The sequence below is a fragment of the Bacillus rossius genome, chromosome 1 (genome assembly GCF_032445375.1).
Source record: "Bacillus rossius redtenbacheri isolate Brsri chromosome 1, Brsri_v3, whole genome shotgun sequence".
NCBI classification, from domain to species: domain Eukaryota; kingdom Metazoa; phylum Arthropoda; class Insecta; order Phasmatodea; family Bacillidae; genus Bacillus; species Bacillus rossius.
The window spans coordinates 309430656-309456793 of record NC_086330.1 but is presented as its reverse complement, the minus strand read 5'-3'; the positions used below and the strand labels follow the sequence as shown (position 1 = coordinate 309456793).

Sequence of the window (26138 nt, the reverse complement as noted above, 5' to 3'; positions counted from 1 at the left end):
GAAACAAACGGGCAATTTGCAAAAGGGGTGTGAAGTATTTAGAACGTATTTGTAACCACAGCAAAACATCCACATCTGTTATGTTCTGTGGGAATGCAGAAGGTAAACTTTTGCCCCCTTACATAGTTTTCAAGGCAGACCACATATGGTCTACATGGGTAGATCATGGACCAGAAGGGGCCAGGTACAATCGAACTAAGAGTGGTTGGTTTGACACAGTTGTGTTCGAAGACTGGTTTAAGACACATTTCCTACCCCACACAAGACACCTGGCCTGGAAGGTCCAATAGTGTTGATAGGTGATAATTTATCCTCTCACATCAACAAAGTCTTGAGCTTATGTGAGCAAAGAAATATCAAATTTGTATGCTTGCCTCCCAATTCCACCCACCTGACTCAACCTTTGGACATGGAATTTTTTTCTCCATTGAAACGTGCTTGGCATTTGACGTTATCCAAGTGGCGTGACACTGCAGATAGATCAAAATATCCTTCCATTCCAAAAGAGAAATTCCAGTTTTGCTAAAGCAACTGCTCCTTGAAATCAAGCCAAATGAAACACAAAATTTGATTTCCGGGTTCAGAAAATGTGGAATTGTGGCTGTGAATAAACAGATTTTGCGGGACAGACTTCCTAATGAAATGACTGAAATCAACCCTCAACTCATTGGCAAGGCATTCATTGACTCCTTAACAGCCAAACTAAAAGAGCTGATTGGCGGAGACCAACCACGTCAGAAAAGAAGAAAAGTCAATGTTCCCCCAGGAAAGAGCATTACAGTTCAGGATGTATCACCAAAAACATCAACAAATGAGAGACAAGGTACTACACGTACAAAGAAACAACCAAAGGCTCAAGACAAAGAAGATACATCTTCAGAAGATTCAAATCCAGACATGATTTTGGAATCTGATGTGTGCTGTGAAGATTATACAGACTCAAGTGAAGATGACATGAATGTCCATTCCAGCAATGTGAGTGGTCAAGAAACTGGTGTAGTTGACTATAAAGTAGATGACTTTGTTATTTTTTTTATAGAATGATGCAAAATATCCAGGAAAAATTGCAGATATAAATGATTCTGGACCCATAGTGACGTGTATGGCTAAAGGGAAGAAACTATGGCATTGGCCGGAAAAAGAAGACAAAATGCAATATTCCTGGGATTGTATCATACAGAAAATAGACACTCCCAAGCCTGTCTCTACCAAAAGAAATAGCTATTTCAACATCCGAGAGTTGGATATTTATTTTCAAATAATGTGAAAGAGCTAATCATATGTACCATAGCATTTGTAATCTACATTTTAAACATTAGTGTGAGTCATGCATGTACATTTTGCATTGTTAAATAATTTTTTATATGTACTGGTTTTTTCTAACATCAGTCTTCATACAGCATATAATTTTCCATGCATTTGAGAAATATTTAAAAAGTGTCACTTTGTCCTGTCTTGCATAGTTAAGCTGAAATCAAGCAGATTTGAAGAGTGGGACAAAGTCCCCCCAGGTCCGGGCGACTTTGTCCCACTTTTTGAAAAAAAAAATTTTTTAGCTATTTTTTAACTCAAAATTTAAAACATTATCAATGAACATGTTTGCAAGAGCCTGAACTTTCAGTAAAATATTATTTAAGTATAAAAATAAATAAAATTATAATATATTTTTCAACATATAATAAAAAACATGTAAAAAGTAGGTCAAAGCCACCCCACTTGACGGTAACATGATGTTCATCTCTCCCTAAGTTACAATATAAAAAAATACTAAAATTTTCAACTTTCCTTTACAATTATATTTAGTTTGTTACATTTAATTTGGAATCATTTTTGTGAATTTGAATAACTTTTGCTATTTTCCATTTATTAGAGTAAATTTCAGTTTTAAAACTGGTGTAAAAAAATATGATGCAGAAGAGGTACTAAAAGGTAGAAACAACCTTTTAGAATAAAATTGGGGATACCATCTGGCCCTGTGGATTTTGAAGTTAATAGGGCCCTTGATACTCCAATTTCTGAGATATTATAGACAGGTATAGAATACAAGGACATGTCTGAGGTAGTCTTTGGACTGTTTGTGTGCATGTTAAAATGTTATAGATAAAAAATAAATTATGACTTGATATCATGTAAACACTAGAGACATACTGCGTAAATACATTTAATAGCACAATAGGATCATTGGAAATATCATCATGCAATTTGGGTGAATATTGTTCATAATAACCATTTTTCATTAATTTTATAAATTGCCACAATTTTTTTTAGGTTATTCTTAATATTGTTGTTCATAGTTCACGTCCAATGAGTTTTATCATGTTTCATACAGGATTTCACTAATCTGCGAAAATGAAAGAACTGTGAAAGGGTTTCTTTGATTTTAGAGCTTCAATTAATTCACTAGAAACTCATAGAGGATATTTATAGATCTTTTTTGAAGTTAATGGTAACAAAATATTGATTTTATCAGATATAAAGTTTGTTTTTGATTAACAAGATCATTAACATCAAGCGAATTGTAAAAATATGACCAGTCATAATTTTTAATGGGAGTTATAATGACCCAGAAAATTACTGTCTTATTAATTTCTGAACAAAGAAGCAGCATTGGTATTACTAGCAAGTGTATAGTAAGATGTTTATATTTCAAGCCGGATAATAAATATCTTCTTTGATGAGTACCTACATTTAAAGCTTGGGTTACTGAACAATAAGATAAATTATATAGACAAAAGTCTGAAAGATTTTTATATGGCTCTGTAAAAAAATTCATTGGTTTAAACCAAGACTACATATAAAGATGAGTAGATGATTGGCTTTGGTTTTGACAAGCTTAAGCATAATGTTTGCTGTCTGATTATTAAACCAGTCAATACTGGGAACATTAAATTTTTGTAGTGTGCCGGAAATTTGGTATTTCGACACTTTTTTTCTTCTAATTTTATATAATTTTAAATTATTTTTGGGAATTTTATTTTTCTTTATAATTTGGTTACTTTGGGTGATTTACTCTTTGTTAGGCTGGTGTACTCCCCTAAGTTAAACTTTGTGCCAGTAGACAGAAGCACCTTTCCCAGAGACCTATAGGATCTTTTGCAGATCTAAGACTTTGTTGGCAGCCCGTTTGAAATTTCCCTCGCTTACAGGCACGTCCCAGGCCTGTAACATTACTTCACTTCATGACTAAAACTGCATACAGCAGCTCTGGACGAGCTGTTACCATTTCTCAGAGGCGAGCTGACCATAGCCTTTACCGTCACGAATACGTATTAGGTTCTCTCCTCGAAAAGCACGTCATGGACGCGCATTCCCAGCGTCGTTGTGTTTTATGCCCCCACTTACTCCACTCCCCCCCTTTAGTTCTGAGAATTCACCTCCGGAGCATTACCCTGCCGTTAACCTCGCCAAGTGTTGGCCGGCGTCAAGGACGACTTGCATAAAAAATGTGAGTGCAAAGATGGACCACCCCACGACATCTAGCGGCAAATTCGCTAACCTCCCTGCCAACTTCCCCTGTAGGCCGCCAGAGAGCTGCACCTGACTGCCCCTTTATTCCCTCGTTAGAGCAGACGCCTTGAGCGAGTCGATTCTTTTTTATTTCAGACACCCCTCAACAGGTAGCGCTAAGGTCGGCCAGTACTAACAACTTCGAGACATCAGTCAGAGTTTTTTTATGACGCCCACTCGGGGAACTTCGGAACCTTTCGGTCCGGACTCCCAGTCCCCCCCCTCCACTTTTGATAGAACATTTACTTTTAATTACGAGACACGGTTCATTGCGAGACACTTCGCGTCGTGATTGCAGACGGACCATTTGTAATTATCGGCGAGTCGACGAGACACTACAAGACTTCCATCCGGCCGCAACCGACTATGTAGTCGCTTAAATAAGAGATGCTATCCCTGTAATCTTCTTTATGTAGTTTAGTCCGTCTGCACAGTAAGAAACATAATAGTTATTTTTTCTTTTAAATTATTTTTTTTGAAATGGTAAAAACTTCCGCGCCCAGCCGCGTATTCGTGGGATCCAGTTCCTGGCTGGCGACGCATCGGTAAATAGAAGCTGACTTCGCTGTCTGGTGAGTGACGATCCGCGACTTTTCCTTTGCGGGCATTTTCTGCCCCGTATACTGTCTGTGTACAAGTTCTGATCAGTTTTGATTTGGACTGTTCGCAGACAGGGTCCGAGAGCCAGTCGCCGAATTGGCATTTTCATCTCCCTTCCTCAGCAGCACACAAGCGCCCTGGAATTATGTTCCCGCATGATCTCCGGGAAACGAAGCCCCAACCTCCGGCGCTACTGTATCTTTCAACCTTTATTTGAACTTTCCTAAATTACGCCGTCAGACAAATTTCATCATATAAACATAATTTCTGGACTTTAAGTACATACCTATACTGGGATAGTTTAAATATATTTGTATTTTTTTATTGGTTTAGGTATTTTTAGTTAATGAAACTTTTTATAATTGAATTTAGGGTCGACCCATATTTTTTTTTCTCTGAATATACCTGAGATCTGTTTAAGTACTTAATTGATATTGTTTTTTTATATATTATTTTCATACCTGTTATAATTGTTTCCTTTAATAAATTTTACGTAATTATATTCAGACGGAATCACACCTTGTTTCTGTTCATTTCTAATAACATTGTGAAACCTTAAAGATCCCCAGCACAGTAGGCAATGTTTTTATTTTCAGCCAAATAGCTTTGATGCCAGGAAAGATATAGAGAGATTGAACTGATAAAAATTTGTGTTTGTTTACAGCTGACAAGACACCACCACCTTTTTCTTCTTTGTAATTTGAGTATTTCTATCATTTCTGAAAACAAGAAACTGGTCTGTGAAATAGTGATAATTTATGCTTTTTTAATTGAGCCATATTTCAGTCAGGCAAATAACGTCATAATGAGAGTAGACAAGATTTTCAAAAAATTCATTAGATTTTGTTCTAAATCCTCTCACGCAGAGGCGCAACAACAAAATTTCCAAAGGAGGGGCAACATACCTTTTTATAAAGAATCATCGATTCCCCCCCCCCTCCCTAATTGAAGCGGTGGGTCCGGGGGTCCTCCACCGGGAACATTTGTATTTTAAGGTGGAAAATGGTGCTATTTAAGCAGTTTTATTATCTAAAAATTGATTACACAGCACTTTCTTTGCTCCCGTTTGCCCCCACTTCAAGGTTTCAGAGGGGGATGGGGGCAAAATACCCTTGCCCCCCCCCCCCTGTTGTTGCACCCCTGCTCTCACGTTTTGATAAGAGGTTACATATTCCTTATAAATCTGCTTCACTGCCTGAATTATGATGCTCCTCCAGGCACCAAGGTAGATGAAGTGGTGGATGCAACAGCTGTGGTAAAAATATTGGGCTCCTCTGTTGTAAGAAAATTGGTAATTATTTGGATCAGGGTGCATCTTTCCATAAATGGGGCTTATCAAACAACCACTTGGCCAAAATACAATATTGTTGATTCTATTGAAACAATCTTCCAGTACAGATACATGAAACGAGTCATATGAGTTAAATTTTATTTTGAGTTTGGTCACTTTAACTTGAGATAAGTTAGATTTGTTGGATATACATTCAATAATTTCCTTCTCTTGAACAGTTAGATAACACCTGGTTACAAATAGTGCTTTAGTTTTTCTAAAGGTAGGTTTAGAGATCATTTTGAGAATGGATATACTTCTGATACCCCCTTTCATTTGGGTTTTCTTTCGTTCATTTTCATGTTTAATGTCAGAGTTAGCAGTAGATGTGGACTTGCGTCCACATTGCACAAAGGTAAAGCCATTGCTGTCCTGATGTTAATTGTTTTCATTAGTGCTCTTAACACTACGTGAATCACGCTGACTGGGAAAAGGTCAAGAGGCTGGCCCTGGTAACCGGAGTCGCCCTGAGAATCCGCATGGTCTGCTAACGTGTTGATGGAAGAGTTCTTGAGTGCTTGACTATACGTTTCCTGAACACTTTTGGTATGCAGACTTTCCTTGATGTGGACCAGTTCTTGCTTAAATTCAGCTGTTTCCCCTCTGGAGTTCACGAAAAGAGTTTTGAGTACACCAATTCCTCACTTAGCTCGACTAACGCGTTCCTAAAAACGTTTGTGTTATTCTAAATCAAATATTCTGAAGCATTAAACTCCATTAACAGGATGTGTTCCAAAATGTGTAGGGAAATATTCTTTACGTAATATAAATGTGTGGAATAACACTAAACGATTAATGTGTCACACCTTTTATCTTTATAGGTCTACCATTAAATCCTTTGTATAGATAAAAAATAAATAACAGGATATAGGTGGTTATGTATCTACTTATCGTTAGACGGCTCGTTGGCTTGCCCGCCCAGGCATGACCAATTCACGTCACGTGCCTTTATACAAACTTTCTAAACCATCCTTACATTTTAATTTTTCAAAAATTAAAATGCTTATTTGCGTATCACCGCCTAGTTCACACCAATCCTTTCACACCCATGATTTTTTTTCATCGCACCATTCATTTAACAACCATTTCAATGTAAATCATCTGTTTATTTCTGTTCCGGTAACTAATTTCAAATATAATCCCGCTAGTACAACCAACAGCATCAGACGTATATAAACATTTGATCGAGTCCTTGTTTCTAACGATTGTGCGCATAGTTGACTTGATTAAAACTAAAGTGTGACCAACATAAATGTGGCCTTTATGACATTCTGCACGCCGTAACACTTCTAGTTTTGTCTCCAATACTTGAACACGATGCATTACCCTCTCACTTGGAAGCCATGTTCCACTATGATCCAACTGCAGGTGCTTGCGCACGTACAGTTACCGGCAGACGAATGGGCAGATATTGCTTGTATGTTGTGCGAGTTCCCTGCCACTGATTAGACTGAGTTCATCATGGTCCGGTCTGTAGCCGGGCGACAATGTTACGGCCCGGCGGCATACGCGCAGACGTAAAAACACGTAGTCATTTACACTCAACAGCCGCAACTTGCTATAGCTGATGTTTGTACAACAGTCAATAGCGTAGTCAGTCCTGTGCGCTCATCTCTTCCCCACTCATACTGCTAAATGTATGCCACGGTACATCTGTTGTTTACTGAGTAAAACCATACCTCATGGCATCATGACTGAGTTTTTTTTTTACCTGTAGCGATTTTGTGCTAACTGAAATTTACAGCTGCTGTTTGTAAAATACATCTTCAGAGGGTACTTATTGACTACTTATTGGACAATACTAGTATCACCCCAAAATCTACTTCAATAATAGACCTCTGCACCATCGTAGACTCCAAATTATTTTTTCATCAACATGTAGACTCTCTAATCTCCAGTTCCAAAAATATGTTAGCCTTTATCAAATACATCACTTTTCATGCTACTTCTGCCGACTCCATTCTTTCACTATACTTAGCTCTAATTAAATAAAAACTTGAGTATTGTTCAATACTCTTTAATACTATAATTGACTCTGATAGTGACAAAATTGAAAACATTCAAGAAAAGACAATTTGATTTCTAATAAATAATTTCCTGTGCAGATTTTAGCGTCTCTCGCAAATCGTAGTATCTACTTAGACTCACATTTTGTTAAAAATTGTTTTAATTCACAAATTAGTTGCAACTATATACTACATAACATAGGCCTAAGAGTTCCTCAATTCCATAGTCTATTATCCACCTCATGTACCTTGAATAGAAACAATGATATCATATTCAGACTAACAACTAATCATAAGCGGGATCAATTGGAAAACTATAATTAACTATAATTAATAATTATTTAAATAATATAACATGTTTCTCATTCATATCCTGTTAACTTATGTTTATTTTAGTAATAGTCTCAAACATTTTATTTTAATACATAACTCAATACTCCTGTTGTATGTAACATGTTATTAATATTTTAACTTATTTTTTTATTTTTTTTATTTTAATGATGCTGTATGTGTACCGTTGTTATCTCTGTTGTATTGAGTTCTCTGTACCCTGTATTGAGTTGTCATGTATTTTTTGAGTTTATAGTGCACTATCCTTGCAATCTCCCTAAAGAGTATTGATGAGCATCTTACAATATGAACATAAATAAATAAATATTAGGTTCTTAATGTGTAAAGTTGTAAAATAATTTGATGTTTACTAAGCTTGTGTTTAACCCCTCCCTATCAGCCAACATTTTGCTTATCCTGCGATGTGCCAACCCGTTTATGTAGGGTGAGTGAGACTCGACTATATCACCAAAATATTCTAACTTTTTGTTGAAACTGCCACCTTAGCACAGTGCTTGCATAACTGCTCTCTGTACTTCTATCTTCTTTTTTTTAATGTACAGAAGTACAAAGTTCGAAATCTAACAGTGAATGTAAGTGAAACCAAAAAAATATTATTATCCAAAATAATAAATTTGACAAATGAGAATCCTTTGAGCAGATTAGTTTATTACAGCCAGTAGGTTAATTTTAATCGGTACATGTTCTACAAACATAGTTGACAAGTCATGCCTGACATAAAATGATGCTTGACATCAAATTGCAACTGCCTATATAGAATTAAAGAATGTAAACCGTATACAGTTTTAACATGTAAAAAAGATCAAAAAAAGAAAAAATTTTAAATTTAAAAAAAAATGTGTGATCATGACCCCAAGATGTTTATCAAAGAAAGGAAAAGCATTGGAAATCAAAACATCCTGGAGGCAGATTGTTATGTTAGAGAGCTTTGTACTCGAGGTGTAGCGAACCTGCCACTGAAATAATTCTGGTCCGAGTTCGTTCTGACACCAGTGCACTTGGTGCCAAGAGTTTGGAGTTCCTCAATGAAATCAACTACATAATGTGTCAGTTTAGCTCCTACCAAACTCGTATATTAAATAATGTTGTGAAACACAAGCAATTAATGTGGTAATGATGTTGAACAGTTCCATAAGAAATGTTTGAATTGGCAAGTGCTACGGAATTAAGAGTTCCCTTTAGAACTAAGTATAAGTTGACATTTTAAATAATTGTTTTATTTAATTCACCATTACAATATAAAAAAAAAATTTCCGTACCATTAAGATGCTAGGATGTTATTGAGTATGTGCAACATTTGCTGTTTAAGATACGGCAGAAATAATGAAAAAGATTTTAGACTCTTTGTAATTTACAAGACTATAAGTTCTAGTAAAACACAAATATTGCAGACTCACCTCTAGATTTGAGCTTTAAATTTTCTTCAGATACACTTGAGACAGCTGTTTGAGTTGGATCTTGAGGTAAATCCATTGTTTTCAGATACACATCATAATTCCTGTAACACATTTAATGAACTTCAATCAGATAATTTTATGACAACAGAACAGTACAAGGAATTCAGTTATATATTGTCTAATTTAAACTGTGTGCTTTCTCACCAAAAATTACCAAAAAAAATTTTTTACATGTAGAAATTGCTGACCAGCTGCACTCTGCAAAATCACCTTGCAGATTCAGAAAATAGATAATAAATATTAGTTTACCTTTTTTATTTAATTTATCATTGTATCACCATACTTTTGTATCAAATGTCTTTTCAAATAACTTGATGTAAACTTGCACACACAAAGTTCTAAAGAAAGATTCACAACCTACAAGTAACATACATTAACACATACTCATAAAAGTAAAAACAATGGTACATATTCCATTCTGCTATTCACACCCTCCGTGTGCTCAACTCTCAACATTAACACATGTACATCTCCCATTCACTTTTATTAATTCAGTTGACCTTTTCTTAAGATACTTCCATATTTTTAGTTTTTTTTTTAAATTACATTTCTGTAGGTTCACCATTATTATTAAAAATACCAAAAAAAATTTTCATTTCTGTTTTTGAGATACAAAGTTATAGGTGTGAACAATAGTGTGCTTTACATACAACTTCATTGGCTGGGATAACATGCAAGAAGTAGGCGACTTATTAAAAAAAAAACCTGCTCAGTTTGACCACCTAGAAATTCAGAGAGCCTGCGGTTAAGGCTGCCCGTGACAACAAGGGCAACGCGCCCATCTAGCTCAACATTTGTATATATCCCTGCCTGATCGTTAGACCCTTCTTCCACTGCGAGTCCAAGGGCAACAAATGTGAGACACAATATGCGCGAAGATTGTGTTGCCGATAACCGGTTCCTCTCTCAAACTGCTTTCCGAAGGTGTAGCGCAGACATTCTGGGCTAGTTGAACAGAATAATAATACATTTTTTTCATGTGCAATGTCGCAGAAAAAAATTTGGCTATTCTCAAAAGAAAATACAAGTCTACGTGTAAGACCATGTATCAAAAGATCGTCAAGAAAGAAAATATTTCGTGCTTGGTGGAAGAAAAGGAAGCAACAGTTAGTTCAGTAAGTAAAAATCTTACAGGATTTAATTTAAAAACACACATTTTGTATTAATTATTATATCTAATTTAAGCAATGGTATGAAGAGAGTGAATGAGTGAGAGAATAAGTTCTTTTGGTATACACGATTCAAGGCCCTAATAGAATGCAGCATGCATCAGACAGCTCGGACTGCCAACAAATTATGCTAAAACAACCCATGGCTAACTTAGGTTCTTACTTCTTGTTTACAATAAGAGTGGCTTATGAGTGTATAGTGTTTTATTTAATAAATAATAAGGGGATGAAATGATTTCATAATAAATGCTGTGTCGTCCGTTTACATGATGTAAAGGTTAACTAAAGCAATAAAAAAGTATCCAATTAGAAATATATATATTCTTAAAGTGTAAAAACAGTTGAAAGTGAAGTTCATTGTAAGACCTTGATAGTAAGTGTTACAGTTCTTCCCGAAATAATTTTTTTAGGAGAAACATTTTGCTTGTTATTTTTAAAGGATTTTTGCAATGGACGGCAAGTGTATACGCACTGTCTTGAGTTTCTTCAATGCATTTCGGTAGGAAGTACTTGAATAATTTGCATCAGTATTTTAAAAGCTACCGTTCATGTCCTTAAACATGGACAGTAATATGAATTTTAATTCAATAACGTAACCATGTCCACAACATGTCTGTATCATGAGCCAGTGTGTTGAAATCATGGAAGAGAATACAGCCATATAGTGTGTATGTATATATATATTTTAACAATACAAATACCCAACCATTATACGCTTCATTCACAAAGTTTCACAAAAAATTTTGTATTAAATATAACATGAAAGTTATATTTTACTTTCAGGAGCAAAACTAATGACTTGGCTGCAGCTACACTCTCGCCCATGCCAGGCCAAAATAATACAGGCTCGTGTTGTAATGAAAGCTGTATTGTGGGTGATATATCAAGAAAAATTTATTTCAGTTAACCACAATATTGAACACTACAAGAAATATTTAGGGGCAGCCATTAAGTGTTTTATTGACATCCACGCTGCCAATGGGGTGTGTGCAATATTATGAAAGTGTCTTTACTAAACTTTTGAAGCCAATATGCAATTATTTATAAAAATAATTACATCACAAAAATATTTTGGCAGGGTCAACTATATTTCAAACATATTATCAGTGTAAAAATATAACGGAGTTAATAAGGGAAATTGTTTTACAATTACATGCACAATTTTTTTTTGTTCTAGGAATGTACACAAAAAAAATTTGTCGACAGCAACAATGAGCAAGACAAAGAAGGAAACATCAACGGTTGCACAATACAGTAAGTCCTCGGTTTACGTCGGGGTTACGTTCCTGAAAACCGCGACGTAAATAGAAACAACGCAAAATGAGCCATGTTTCATGCCACCGGCCGGCCACGGCCCAAGGTCGGCCGGAAGGGGTAGGAGAAAATGCTGTGTCGTTGCGGGAAGTAGATAACACTTCTACGTGCGAGATACGTGGGTGGCCGAGCGGGCGGGCTGGTAGTATTGCATCACCGCGCGGAGAGCAGTGGAGAGCAGGAAGCGTCCCTCATGATGTATGATAAGATAAGGCGGTGAACGTGTAGCTTACGCTACATAGCATAAATTAACTACCGAAGGAAACAAAGAATTATAAACTAATTATATACGGTGTTTTGGTTAAAATAAAGATTTACGGTCATTGTAAACGACGTTATTGTGAATCGGCGACAACTTAAATTGAAACATGAGTACTCAAACATTAGCGACGTTAATCCGAAAAGACGTAAATCGGTACGACGTAAATAGAGGACTTACTGTATCAAGATACAAATGAAAGCGAAAAAATACTTTATACTGCAGATAAGCACTATGGTTTGGTACGGGCAAAGGAATATCAACCAGAGATTACGATTACAGCATCAGAGCTTGAGGAAAAGAAAAGAAGTTTCGTTGCTAGTCTCGTGCGGACCGAAGAAGAGCGAAATAGGCTACAGAGAACGACTTTGTTGCAATACAGATATCACTTGTGGAATACTTGTGGAATGCTTCCCATTTCGGCAGGGTTTGTAAAATGAGGGCTACAACATCTTGTAGAAACTTAGTTCATTCCATATTTTATGGAAACTTCAGCACGAAAGGTACACAGTATGGTATTGCCAACGAACCTGTAGCCAAGTGTAAAATGGCCAAAGATCATGGAATGGTGGCAACAGAGTGTGGCTTATTCATAGATTCTGAATATCCTTTTCTTGGTGCAACTCCAGGCACATTTAAAATATGCCATTATATAGTGTTTAAATTTTGATAATGTAATTTCGGTTTTACAATTAACTCATACAGAAGTCATGTAAAGAGATTTGTGTTAGAGATTTAGGTGTCTTACTTGATAATAAATTGTACTTTCATAACCATATTGAATCTCTTAGATCGCAATGTAATAGATTGTTAGCGTTGATTAAATATATTACTTTCAATGCCACTAATTTAGATTCTATTGTTAGTTTATATTTAGCTTTAGTAAGATCCAAGATTGAGTATGCCTCCGTGGTCTGGAACAATATCACAAAAACAGATAGTGACAAACTAGATAAATTACAAAATAAATTAATCAATATCATTAATCAAAAGACCAACATTACCAACAATTCTAATAGTCTATCCTCTCTCAGATCTTTAGCTCTAAGAAGAGAGCTATTAGATGCCCTTTTTATCTATAACTGTTATACAAATAAAACTAAATGCAATTATATTCTAGATAATACTGGGATTAAAGTACCCACCTATAACAGTCGACAGACACCTTTATTATGCTCCTTAGGCAAATCAAATGATATATTATACAGAATTATAACAAATTTTAATAAACATGGTTGCTATGTCTCTCTATCAAAAAATAATTTAAATATAAAACAATTTTTCTTATCTTAATTTAATTTGAATATTTTTAAGGTTAATGATGCTACCATATTTAATTTTTTTTTATAATCAGGTACTGGATTATCATTACTGTTGTTATAGAATTATGAAACTTGTTCTTGTTTATCTGTTAGTTGCTTGCTGTATTGTCTTGTGTATGTGTTATTATAGAATTGTCCTCAATGTTATTCATTTTGTTTCATGTATTTGTTTTGTCTATGTATTTTTTTTATGTTTATCGTGCCTATCACCCATGGCCTTATGCTGTTGGTAGGCATGTAACAAATTGATAAAATAAAAATAAAAATAAAATAAAATTCTGATGCAGATGGTTTGGTGCGTGACGATGCTATTATGGAAATTAAGTGCCCTCTTTCAGCAGATAAGTACCAAAGTCCGAAAGAAGCTATCGATAATGAACAGGTTATCATATTCAGCTATATATGTGTTCCTTTTAGCTCTTTAGTATTGCTAAATACAATGACCACTTATTGAAAATGAACTTTTAGATTAATTTTGTACAATATTTGTGGCATAAAACATATCATGTACTGATTTCAGAATACTCACTGCGCAATAATTAACGGAAAACCGCTACCGAGACGTGATTTAAACTATGTTTATTGAGTGCAAGGGCAGATGCACATAACGGGAAGAAAATATTGTTACTTTGTGCTTTACACTTCCCACTGGATGACATAAAAATTATCGAAAATGACGCTTTCTGGTGCGAAAAAATGGAAGCATATTTGTGCAGGTATTTTTCTTATTGTTATAAATACAATTATTGAGTAGAGCAGTAAAATGTGTAGTTCATACAGCGGTGCTAAATTAAGTCTACATTTATATGCCTCTACGGTTCTTCTTTTTTGTAACACATCTTTAACAGTAAGGTTTTTATACCACTGATATCCATTTACAACATATACATTGCATTACTGGTAGTTTTTTCGTAAGCTATTTTGGTACACACACATATGTGTGCGCATGGTAGGTGCCACAGGTGCCTTGGCACCACCATTAGGGTTATCGTTATTTTGTTTTTTACAAGCAGAAATAATACATACTTACAAAAATCCGTATTATTTCCAAAAAAATTATGTTTTCCAATGGTGTCGAATTACAGATATGTGCTCATAACACTATCAGTATATCAATTATCAATCGAACCAACTATACACACGGAAACAAGCCAGTTGCAATTACTTGTGTTGTACACGCGGGCCGCGGCTACGAAACTTCTGAAATGTAAATACTTATCCTAGTTCTCCTCGAAATACATAGAATGCGCGCTCGGTGTCCACTGTTCACTCCATTCGGCAGGCGCACGGAATAATAGCCGCCGTCCGCCAGGGTTTATTTAAAAAAAGAGAGAGAGTTTAGTTAGTTAAAAGGATAGGCTTACTCGATGACTTATACGCAGTCGCCGACAAAACATTTTTGTTGTATTCCAAAAGTTAAAAATTTGCCCACTCTTATTTGTGTATTTTTATTATTTTAATATTTTACATGTTTAAGGTATGGTACAAAAACTCCCTTGATTTGTTGATTTTAAAACTTAACATTTGAGAATGTTTTTTCTAGCATTTATTTGGCGTCTTCAGAAAACATGTAAGTACGGTTTTTCAAAGCCACCAGCATGAATTCCGTGCAAACAATTTATGCAATTTACTTTATGGCTCAACAAAGCTTAAAACTGTAATAGTTTAGTAGTTTTCCTGGTGATTATAACGTTCAAAGCCATAATTTGTCATAAAAAATGTTAAAATTTTTACATCTGTGTATTTAATGTTTTTGTTTGGAAACACCTTAAATAGCACCATTTTGCGCTTTCAAATCCTAATTTTTCTGGGGGCGACCCCCGGACCCCCCGCTTTAAGCTCGGGGTCCGTGAATGACAGGGCTGTTGTGTAATCTGGCATCACCAATACTGAAGTTCTGCGCACGCCTATGTACACACACACACACACATTAACGACTCATATATGTCTTCTTATCAACAGCTTAACATATACAGAGAACTTGCAGTTTTAAATAAAAATATAATTAAAGTTTATGTTACACACATACAACATACCTAAGCGAATTTATAATTATGTTTGTTTCAGATTCGACAAGGAATGTCTGCTGCAGGAAATAGTAAACCCTCAGTTTTCAAATATATTTGCCAAGATGAAGCCCAAAGGGCCAAAGAAGAGAGACTTGTGAGGAGCTGTAAATGAATATAAAGTGAATCACAGCTTAATACTTGTATTTTGCACCATTTTAATGTAATTAATATAATTTCAAAAATAAATTTATTTTCAAAGCACACAAAACGTTTAAAAAAATTTCTTGTGCATCCCAATATTTAAAATCGAGCATAAAAATTTAAAAAATCAAAGTGAAAACAGTATTCCAGATTCATACAAATTCGCTGATATTGGGAATGTTGAGGTTGTGTTCCAAGCGACTATTTTGCTTACGAAAATTAACTCTCAAGTGATATGTAAAATTTGATGTTTTCAATTGCGAAAGTAACAGTTTAAAGGGACGGAAGTGTGTTTTTATTTCTGGAATTTGGTTTCTCTTGAGTTTAATGATTTTTTCCTTAAAGGCTTCCTAAATAATGTATTGAAGGAGGTATTTAGAGAACAACAAGCCGTTTAGATTACTTTTGTTGTATAACTTATTCGTGATGCTCAATAACAGCAGGAGCCGCGGAGATCTACTGGTAAAGACCCTAGCCTCCCACCACAGCGATCCGGGTTCGAACCCCGGTGGGTTCCATCCCCAGACCTTTGCATGTGGGAATCGTGCTAAATGATATCGCTAGTCCGCGGGTTTTCTCGCCCTGCATAAAAACACGCTTCGATAAAAGTATCCTCAAAACGCAATGTTTTAAATATAATCTTGCAATTAAAAAATTAAGAAAAGGAAACAAACTATTTGTGATACTGTCAACATACCAAAAGGCCATTACCGATAATCCATCTCGGTTTCAGGAAACATGAGTCGGCACTTTCTTATCGCTCGCATGTCTGCTCCGCATTCACTCAAGGTGTTGGGATAGAAGCAAGATATCTCCACAAATAGATGTCCTGTTTTCATGAGAGAAAATATTTAAATTATTTAATTTTGATTACTAGTTTTACAGGCTGATTATTATTCAAGTAATGTTCAAGTTGCAAATTACTATAGAACATGGTAAGGTGTGAGTCTAAGACATAGCTTTTTGTGGTATTTATGCTGCATTCGTTCACTGCAATCAAGAAAATAATGTTTAAAATGGCTTTTTTCCATATTTTTTTATTCAGAAAATTTAAATATTTTTAAAAATATAAAAAGTCTCAGACAATTATACGACATTATATTACTTACTTCCAAAATGTTTATAGCTTTAACTTCATTCATTCTCCCAAAAAAGATCAACAACGGTACACATGTTTCCCACTATTTAGCCCACCGTACCCAGCAGCCTTAACTTCTAAAACAAATGTAAATCTGAATATTTGTGGCTAAAAGTAGCAGAGTACTATTTACAAAACAATAAGCCAGTTAATTAATAAACAAATAAATTTTATTGGTTCTTTGACCCAACTCAAAAGTAGACACAGCCTGGCATACAACTTTTACAAAGCACAGTTTTACAAAATACCAAAAGTTACTACTGAAGTTAAAATTGTGAGGTGCCTTAATACCACCTGTTTTATACAAATTGGCATAAAGAAGCCTGAAACCTAAGCTTAAAACCAATACAAACGGCTGAGCACTAACTAAATAAAGCATTCCCTACAAATAGATGAAGATCTTCTTTTTAAAATACACACAATATGTACATAGGTGTACAGGTTACAGGTATAAAATTCCGCAGAAAAACAAAAATATTCTGTCATGCTAAGTTTTAGCTTATACTATTACAAAAAACATTAGCTTATAAAAGTCCAAATGTGACTTGCTCAAAAAACATACAGAAAATTTAATCTAAAACTCTCCCCAGTCTTTGTTCCTTTTCCATGTATTTTTTACTTGTTATTTCACGCCTCTGACACCTGGAAGCATAATGTTACGTTATATTTCCAACGTCGGTGCATTAGTCCTAAACCAGTTAGTTACCGAGACAATTAGGGTTCCTTAGCTTCAACGCAACACACAACAAGAGTCTGGGTGCACACCCACCAAGCCCCACTTTGTCCATGATAAACTAATGTACAGTAGAACTGAAGGAATATAGGATTTTTTTTTTTTTGGGCACCACAATTATCGCAAAAGAGATAAAGTATTTTCACTCCAGTAGTAAGAGTGCTGTTCAAGAAATCATGAAGACAGAATACTTCTTCATTAAGTGCCTTCTTTTCAGATATATTTCGTCCAATCGGTAAATATACCTTCTTCCTGTTTTTGCGGAATTTATACAGAATGGATAAAGAAATAGCTGCCTTTCGTAAAATACATCTTGAGAGGGTACCGTTGGTAGAAGAAAATTTTGTTGAAAATCAAAAGTTTTGGCAAACTGTGTTTTTTTACTTCAGATCACTGTCAAAGTAGTCTGCTTTAGCCTTATGTAATTCACTCTAACTTATAAAGTGCCTTTTCCCCTCTTCACATGATGCCACTTTCCATAATTTTTTTATTTCATCACATATCTGGCAGGTGTCTGTTCTAGGACGTCCAAAAGGCATGTTCAAATTTTCCGAGAAAATCTTCCTGCTGAAGCACTCTTCAGCATTCTTGCTGGTTGAAGGATAGGTTCCAATGTGTCATTTGAATGGTTATAATCCTTATCCAAAAACAAGCAGTACATCTTGCTGATACTCAATTCTGAAGAGATATAGTATTATTTTCATTATCATTTCAGCTGTAATGTGATGAACAGCATGGAAAGCTCATTATGTGCTTCATTATACTTTCAATACAATCTTCTGACAACTAATTAGCCCTATTACCATGGCGACCGTTTTCATTTACTCCATCCCTGTTTTTATATATGTACACATGTGACAGCGAAATTCCTCCAACAGATTTTTCATGGCGTCGCTGCACATTCCTTATGGAAAAAAGGCTACTAAGATAAAAATCTTGCTTTTCTTTATCAGCCTGTTCATTGAAGAGATGAATTAAGATGGACCACTCAGTATCACCACTGCGTGGAACCATGTAGTCGCATGAATAAGCCACCAAGTGTTGCCAATAAGTGTCACCACTAGGTGGCCAGTGTGACTGAATAAGCTGCAGAGAAATGCCACAGAGAAAAGCAGTTTGATCATGAACTCCGATGAGGGAGCTCTTCTTGTTCTTCTCATACATCATTGGCTTTGTTGTAGGCAAAAGCGATCATTATGGAAGCACGCAATTACATCAGAACGATTGCCTAGCAGACCGTTCCACCCACATGCAAATACAATATGGTGGAATCTTCCTTGACAAGAGGTTCATCAACTTCTGTTATTAAATACTGATAAATTGGCTAAAAAGTAGGTCTAAGAGATTTTTAGGCGATAGATATTTCAGTTTGTTAACTGCTATTAAGACGCCACAACATTCTTTAGATGTGAGCAATACATTTCTATCATTTCTATAAATGCTATATTGATCGGTGAAAAAGTGTGAATTAATACTAAATTCATTAAACCAAGTTTCTATAAGGTAGCTAATATGTTGATGAAAATTAATAAGATTTTCAAAGAATTTGATAGATTTTGTTCTTAGGCCTATGACGTTCTGATATAATACTTCACACTACTTAAGATTGGAAGACACCGAAGAAATTTATTATGCTCCTCCAGGCACCTGAGATGAGTTTGAAGCAGTCACACTTGATGGGACAGGTTTTAGACTACCCCTACCTTTATCACCAAGATTTTCAGAATTAAATTCATTATCCACACTTTGGTCAAGATGTAGTTTCTCATAAAAGGGGCTAATTAAACATCCACTAGGCCAAAACAGTGTTGTTTTTGATTCTATTAAAATCCTCTTCAAGAACCAAGATATGGAAGGAAGCACATGTATCAAATTTTGTTCTACGTTTGGCTACTTTCACATGGGATAGGTTTAGTTCAGTGGCAATATAATTGGCAATCTCATGTTCCTGGATAGTCGGATCTAAACGTGTATCAAACAGTGCTTTTGTTTTTTTGGAACTGGTTTATTAATTTTTTTGAGAGTAGCGATGTTCCTTATGTCCACTTACATTGGCGTTTTTCTGCAATCATGTTCCCGCTTAGCCTCAGAGTTCACATTGCTTTTGAATTAAAAACATGCCATGTTGCATCACTGTAAATCCCTCTTCATAAACAATTTGGATGGTGATGTTGACACTCTTGGTGCTGTACTTTTCCCACTGCATCGGATGTAGGTCACTAGATGGACCACCGGTACTCGACACTCTGGGAGTTACAACACGTTCGTTCTTCTTGCCACCCGATTTTGTAAGAGCTTGACCATAGGTTTTATCATTCTCATATTTAAACGTAATAAACTTTGCTTGATAATGTGTTCTTGTTTAATTTTGCCCATTTCGGAACACGAGTCCATAAAAAAGGTTTAAAGTACAGCATTTTTACCTCTTGAATCATCAACCTTTTCACAAAATGATTTCAGAACATTGACGAGTTCATCCATGTTTGATATTTAAAACTTAGATATTTTGAACGATGGTTGTTCTTGGATTCCAAGAGTTTTAAATGCCTTTTTTTGGTAGGTGATCCGAACATGTTCTAGTCAACTTCTTTATCTAATTCACACAAAGAAGCATCTCAAAAGGGTGAACGAAACCCTGGAAAATCAAGTTGATTGATCAGTGAATATTTAATGATGATGAATCACAGAACTAATAATAAAAATTAACTGTGTATACATCAAGACCATGGAGCGGGCACAAAACATGTCCGGCGGCTTTGAACTCCCGGCCGTTACTGGGAACTCCCGGCCATGACTGGGAACACCCGACCGCGACTGGACTCCCAGCCGCGACTGAGAACTCCCGGCAACAACTAGGACTCTCGGCCACGACTGGAACTCTCGACCGCGGCTGAAACTATAAAGTGTGCTACTGAAGTTGCTCGTGTGAGTGGCGACCTATAGTGAACTTTGGAACTGTTTGTGCCTCAGAATGGACTAGTGTGAACTGGTTGCTATGCTATGTGATAATTCCTAAGCAACCAATAAAAACATTTTAGAGTAATTTTAATGTAGCTGTACAAACCACCAACCGTACACGAATATTAAAGAATTTTTAATGTAGCCAACCTAACCTAATTGACCATTCTCACGATTCTCCAAAATATACACACACAGACCCACATGGTAAAGCAAAAAATGGCAACGCCTGCATTAATGCACAGGTATTGTAATGTAGGCAATAAATGTTGATTTCTCAGAAACCAGTAGGAATTTACCAACATTGTTTTCAAGGTCAAACAAAGAGTCTGTAGTACTTTAAAACACCATTTTCAAAATATTAATATTTTAATTACAGAAAAGCTATGTGCTACATAAGAATATTACCCAAACCTGCTCGTTGCTACCATGAGAGAAACCACATACCACATTCTATTATTGATACTCCTACTACCCAACTTCCATTAAGCCTAAGCTACATTTCAGATAGCACAAACACAGCCTGAAAATAGCAGATCATACAAGCTCATCACTGAATTTTAAATTATATTCGCACACAACACAGCAGTTAAAAAAATTCCATTTTTTTCCTCCTTTATTTTTGAGAAATTTTCATTTTCAAATGCTTGCATTTTGTCATCTATTATAAATTCAACGATTTGATTTTGCCATTTATTTTTGAAAGACTAGGAATGTTTAATTACAAATATTTGCCTCGCAAATAAATACCGTGTTTAAATTAGTTTCACTTGTTATCTTTGAAATGCACAAATCAAAACAATTGCTAGCTACTCTATGCTGGTGGGTGTACTATTATATATGCTAATGTAGCAGCTGCTATCTGTTTATGTACATTCAACTTCCGTGCATGTGTGATGTGCGTGTGCTTTTGCAAATATAGCCTGACCTTACCACCACTTTATTTTACCACAATACAATAAATATCAGTAATACCTGGTATCATGTCATACAATTGACACACCTAACCAATTGTTCACAAGATTTCACAGTATTTTTAATGTAGCTAACCTTGCCTAACTATTAAGTTTCTGCAGTATTTTTAATATAGCTTACATAACCTAAATAACTACTCTCACAATTTTATGATATATTTAATGTACCAAACCTAAACTTGCCTTACTTGTTAATTATGTGAACTACCAGTAAACTACTTGAAGTATCACAATATCCTCATAAAGAATGATTCAAAAACAAGTCAGAGCTACCCTTCCATAACCAACAGTTCACACGAATTATAGTATTTTTGGTATAGGTAGGCTATTCTGAATAGCCAAATTTATTTAAAAAAAATCCAAAATTTTATTTTTCCATTTTGTAACATGTTTTGAATCATTTCTTGAGATACTTCAAGTTTACCATTTTAACAAGAACCTAAGTTTTAAGCTACCTACAATATAAATGGTTCATTACAATCCTGGACAAGCGCCTCAGCAGAACAATTAGAAATAAAAAAAAGGAACAGAATAAATCCATTTAGGGTGTTCTGTTATTTTTTAAAGTGGCGCTCCTGCAGTAGACAATTATACTCAAAAACATCATTTTTAGAATTTCCCCCTCCCCCTAGAAGTGGATGCGCCTCTTTCCAAGGTAATGCATGTACTAGAATACAGCGCTTTTGACGTTGACCCAAGTGTCTCCCCGTCTCCTTCAGGCCGTTATGCCTCGTCAGCGCCCTCTCTTGCATTATTGGTGCAACGACAGTGTGGTGCTGAGCGACGTGTTTTTTCTTTCAGGGATTTGACATTTATTTTATTGTATATATATTTTGTTTTTAAATTTATTGTAAGTATTTTGTTTTAATTAATTGTAAATATTTTTTTTCATTTTAAGTTTTATGTAATTTTCTGAATTGTATTTGTTCACAGGGCGTCAAGGCCGTGGTTTCCACCTGTGGCCAATCCGCGTGTTTCACGGGCTCGTGGCAGAGGGGAGAGACGCGGGCGCTCGGGCACGCCAGGCGGAGTGGGAGAGGCAGTCGTCATCCCGGCATGAGAGGCAGCGGACATGCGAGAGACGTCGCTCCGGGATGGTAAGAGAGGACTCGACCGGGTGCGGTGTCTTCAGTAGCCTTGAGCTGTGCCGTGCGGGAGCTAACCACAGTTTTTCGGTCGCATAGTTTTCCAGTCGCGTCTTCTCGCGCATGTTTCAACACAAGTTTTGCGAGTCGTGCATTTTTTTTTGGAAACTGGACGTTCGCCGTTGCAAGCATAGTTTTCTTACGTGTCTCCCCAGTCAATGTGTTGTACAGTTAGACAGTTATCGTGTAGAACGCGAGTCATTGTGTATTTAAGTCATTGCTGCTTGGTTTTTATAGAGACAAGGTCAGTGGAGGATTTGCCGAATTCGGGACGAACGGATCTTGTGACGTCACCCCATTATCTTTCCACCAGACTAAGTCAGCCGTGCTTTAGCGCCACTATAGTAAGAAAGGATCTGTATCGGCACGGGCGGGACGTCCCGTATTTCAGGATAGCAAAAGTGCGCGGAACCGGGCTACGCCTTATTGGGATTGTCACAGGCGGATCCACGGCAGCCCCATGTAAAGTGTCTGCCTTAATGAGCATAAAGGACCTGAGAACTTTATTTGGCCTTATTAATTCTGGAGACTAGATCCCTCGGCCACGCGGCCCGAACCCCCCTCTACCGAACCCCTGAGTAGCCGGCAATACCGAAGCAACTTCGGGAACTAGTCACCAGCATACAACACTATTTATTTACGTATTTCATAGTCTTTTAAGTATTTGTATCATTGTAGAGCCAAATCAATTGCCCTAAACTAAAGAAACTATAAAGCTACACTTTTTTTATCGCAATCTCACCTCACTTCTTATTAAACCAGGTACTCCACACTACATCAAAACATAATTTAAAATATGTATTTGTTTTGATGTGAATAGTCCATAGATACTAGAAGCTAGAACACGTTCATTCTATGTTTTTAATTGAAAGCACCAACGACAAAGAATTCAAGAATAGAGAATAATTAAAACCGCACTGAGATACTACTTAATAAGTAAATGTATAAATTTAAAATGGTCTGTAGGGATATGGTTGGGATAAGGGTCGAACGATAAAATTTTCTACGAAAACTCAGATAGATGAAAGTAAGGATTACTGGAAATTATATGGATACCTTGTGATGGTGGAGAAAGTAGGAAAAAGTGCGGTAAATAGCAAAAGGAGCACCTAATAACGTACACCAGGAATTTCTACTAAAAAAGTGGTCGTAACTCTGTTAACTCCCGTAACAAACTTTTTCTATCTGCAAATTGCGGGCATTCTAACGAAAAATTATTAATGTCGGATGATTGCGCACCACAGCCACATATTGGATTTTGTAAAATGTATGTTTTAGCAAGATATACAGGAGAAGAATTATGATTAAAACAGATAAAAAAAGGCTACAATAAGTGTTCCGACCAAAAAAGTTGGCCTTCCAGAGGTGTAGAGGCTCTAATGTAGGGTGCAATAAAGTTTATAAAGAAGGATGTGCCGCCCGGTAACTGATACAATCCATTTCCCATTTTTGTATAATAAAACATTTGAGCCATATGCATAGACACATGATAGAAATATCGTTAGTTAATTAGCCATCCCACTTTAATACCTTAGCTAGTTTGGAAAACTTTTCCATTTCCAGGAATAACAATGTGACCTGGGATCAAAATTAATTAAAATATCCGCGCCAAGTTAAACAGATATAGACAAAAATTTTGAATCAACCAAATCAAAGGTTCCGATTGAGAAGAAAAGTATGAGAGGGATGGAATAAAACTGTGAATGTCTGTAAGTTTGAATGTACTCCCCAGCTCCTGTTGAATGCTGTATCGAACATCTTGGTAAATTTCTAAAGAATCTGCCTGGAATATGTTGCTGTAAGAAGGTAATTTATAGAGTCCCAATGTTTTGTAGAAGTGAGAAAAAAGGCCGAACCCACTTAATCTACATCTATCGAGTCATCCGTGAAAATTTGGTGGAAAACGAACAATTAATGGAAAGGTCCGAGGAGTTCGATTTTCGATATATTTGGGTTGCCATCGTCAGGGTTCTCGTGCTCCAGGCTGGGCGCGTATCCTAGCGGGAAACTGGCTCTTATTGAAATTGTGTTTCGGGAAGGTGCCAGGTTAGCTCAGCGTATAACCAAATTTGGGTTTAGTGGTTGCGTTGCCCCTGCGTGGCCCGCTAGGACCGTCGGCGAAGTTCGTGGTTGGAGGGGTCCCTAGCTGGTCTCACATCACAGGCCCTGTGCAGCATAATACACTGATTCCTAGCTGGGGTAGGAAAGCTCAATACAATAACAAACACGAACTCGAGATTTATACTGTCGCTGACACGTCGCGCACGGAGGGTGCAGAGTAGCCGTTTAATCAGGTCAACGATTACAATCGCAAATTACACTGCCATTCAACTTGCACGGCGTATAAGGAATTACCCTACAAAATTACACTTGATTCAAATATGAGTGCTCTGATGCACTGTCACTAGTTAAGCCCTCTTGCCAGCCGAGGTTAAGGGGAAATTTGATTGGAGGCAGCCAATCCCAAAATTGCTAATTTGGCAGCACCCGTATTCACCTGTGTGAACCGCAGCCCATAGTTAAATTAGATACAAAGTTTACACGTAGTTGTCATCGGGGTCTGTGCACTCGACATTGAATAAAAGTTCATTGGTAGTGGGATTCGGCCTGTGCCATAAGGTGAACATCCCCGCATAATGTCTCGTGCGGGGATTTTAAAGTTAAGAGACTAGGGGCCGTATTCCAAGACACAAAAATTAAGGTTTAGGTGTTGAATATGCAATACCTGTATCATAACCATATTCCAAGTGCACGATAAGACACGGCCAGTCCCTTATTTTGAAGGGCACTGAGTTTTGGTGTCCTATCTGTTGCCGATTAGATCCATAACTGTATACATATTTTTTCCTTTTTAATGAACTTTAACGGAACTTTTACGATTACAATTTCCCCCCTAATATCTTAAAAAAACAGCAAACATAAATACGGCCAAAAATTCATAGTTTATTCTTGCACATTCAAAATTAAATATTTTATTTCACATTATAATTCCATAGTTTTAAAAAATAAGCTAAAATAATGATGATTCCATGAAGTACAACTGTTTATAGCTTCGCACAAGTCCTCGTTTATTAAAACGGCTGCCGATCCGATACCTTACAAGGGTTCAGTTATGACATGTTTTGGAATATGACCCGAGAGTTAGGGTACAGCAGTTGCCCAACAAGGCAGTGCATATTCGCTACCTTACTCAAATGTCTTGGAATACCGCCCTAGGTTAGGCCCTACACCGTAAAAAGGACCGGGAATGCACGGGGAGTTAACGTAAACGAAGAAAATAGGTTTAGGTTGTATGGCTATAATTACTAGTACTGTTCAGTGTGGACAAAAGATGATGGCTCCCTGTGGAATGCACGTCTGACCCGGTCCGCGAATCACTCGGAACTGGTGTTTGGCCTTGGCACGAGAAAAGTTCTCAGCGTTTCTCTCGCGCCAAAGTTGCTAAAGTTCCGTTATTCGGAATTTATTTTAATAATAAGAAGCTGAGAGCATCTCTAAATTTATACATTAATAATTCCTAATTAAACTGATTGGCAGATGATTTTTAATAATCATGGTTAATAATTTACGCAAATTAAGTTTAAATGTTAAGTGTCACACCAGAGACTGTTCATCGCTTGCTGAATGCTCCAGTGGCTAGTTATACATAAAGAACGGGGAGGTAA

General features: G+C 36.3%; 1 protein-coding gene across 1 annotated transcript in view; it reads right to left on the bottom strand.

Annotated features, from left to right (window-relative positions):
• The window catches only part of LOC134527892 (transmembrane and coiled-coil domain-containing protein 4-like), a 91921-nt gene extending 68625 nt beyond the window's left edge, over positions 1-23296 (bottom strand). Inside the window, exons 1-2 of the mRNA XM_063360893.1 lie at positions 23216-23296; positions 9192-9292 (exon numbers count right to left, since the gene is read on the bottom strand). Coding sequence (XP_063216963.1) covers positions 9192-9267 — 76 coding nt within the window. The 5' untranslated portion in view covers positions 9268-9292; positions 23216-23296. The remainder of the gene's footprint in view (positions 1-9191; positions 9293-23215) is intronic.
• Positions 23297-26138: the final 2842 nt, after the last annotated feature.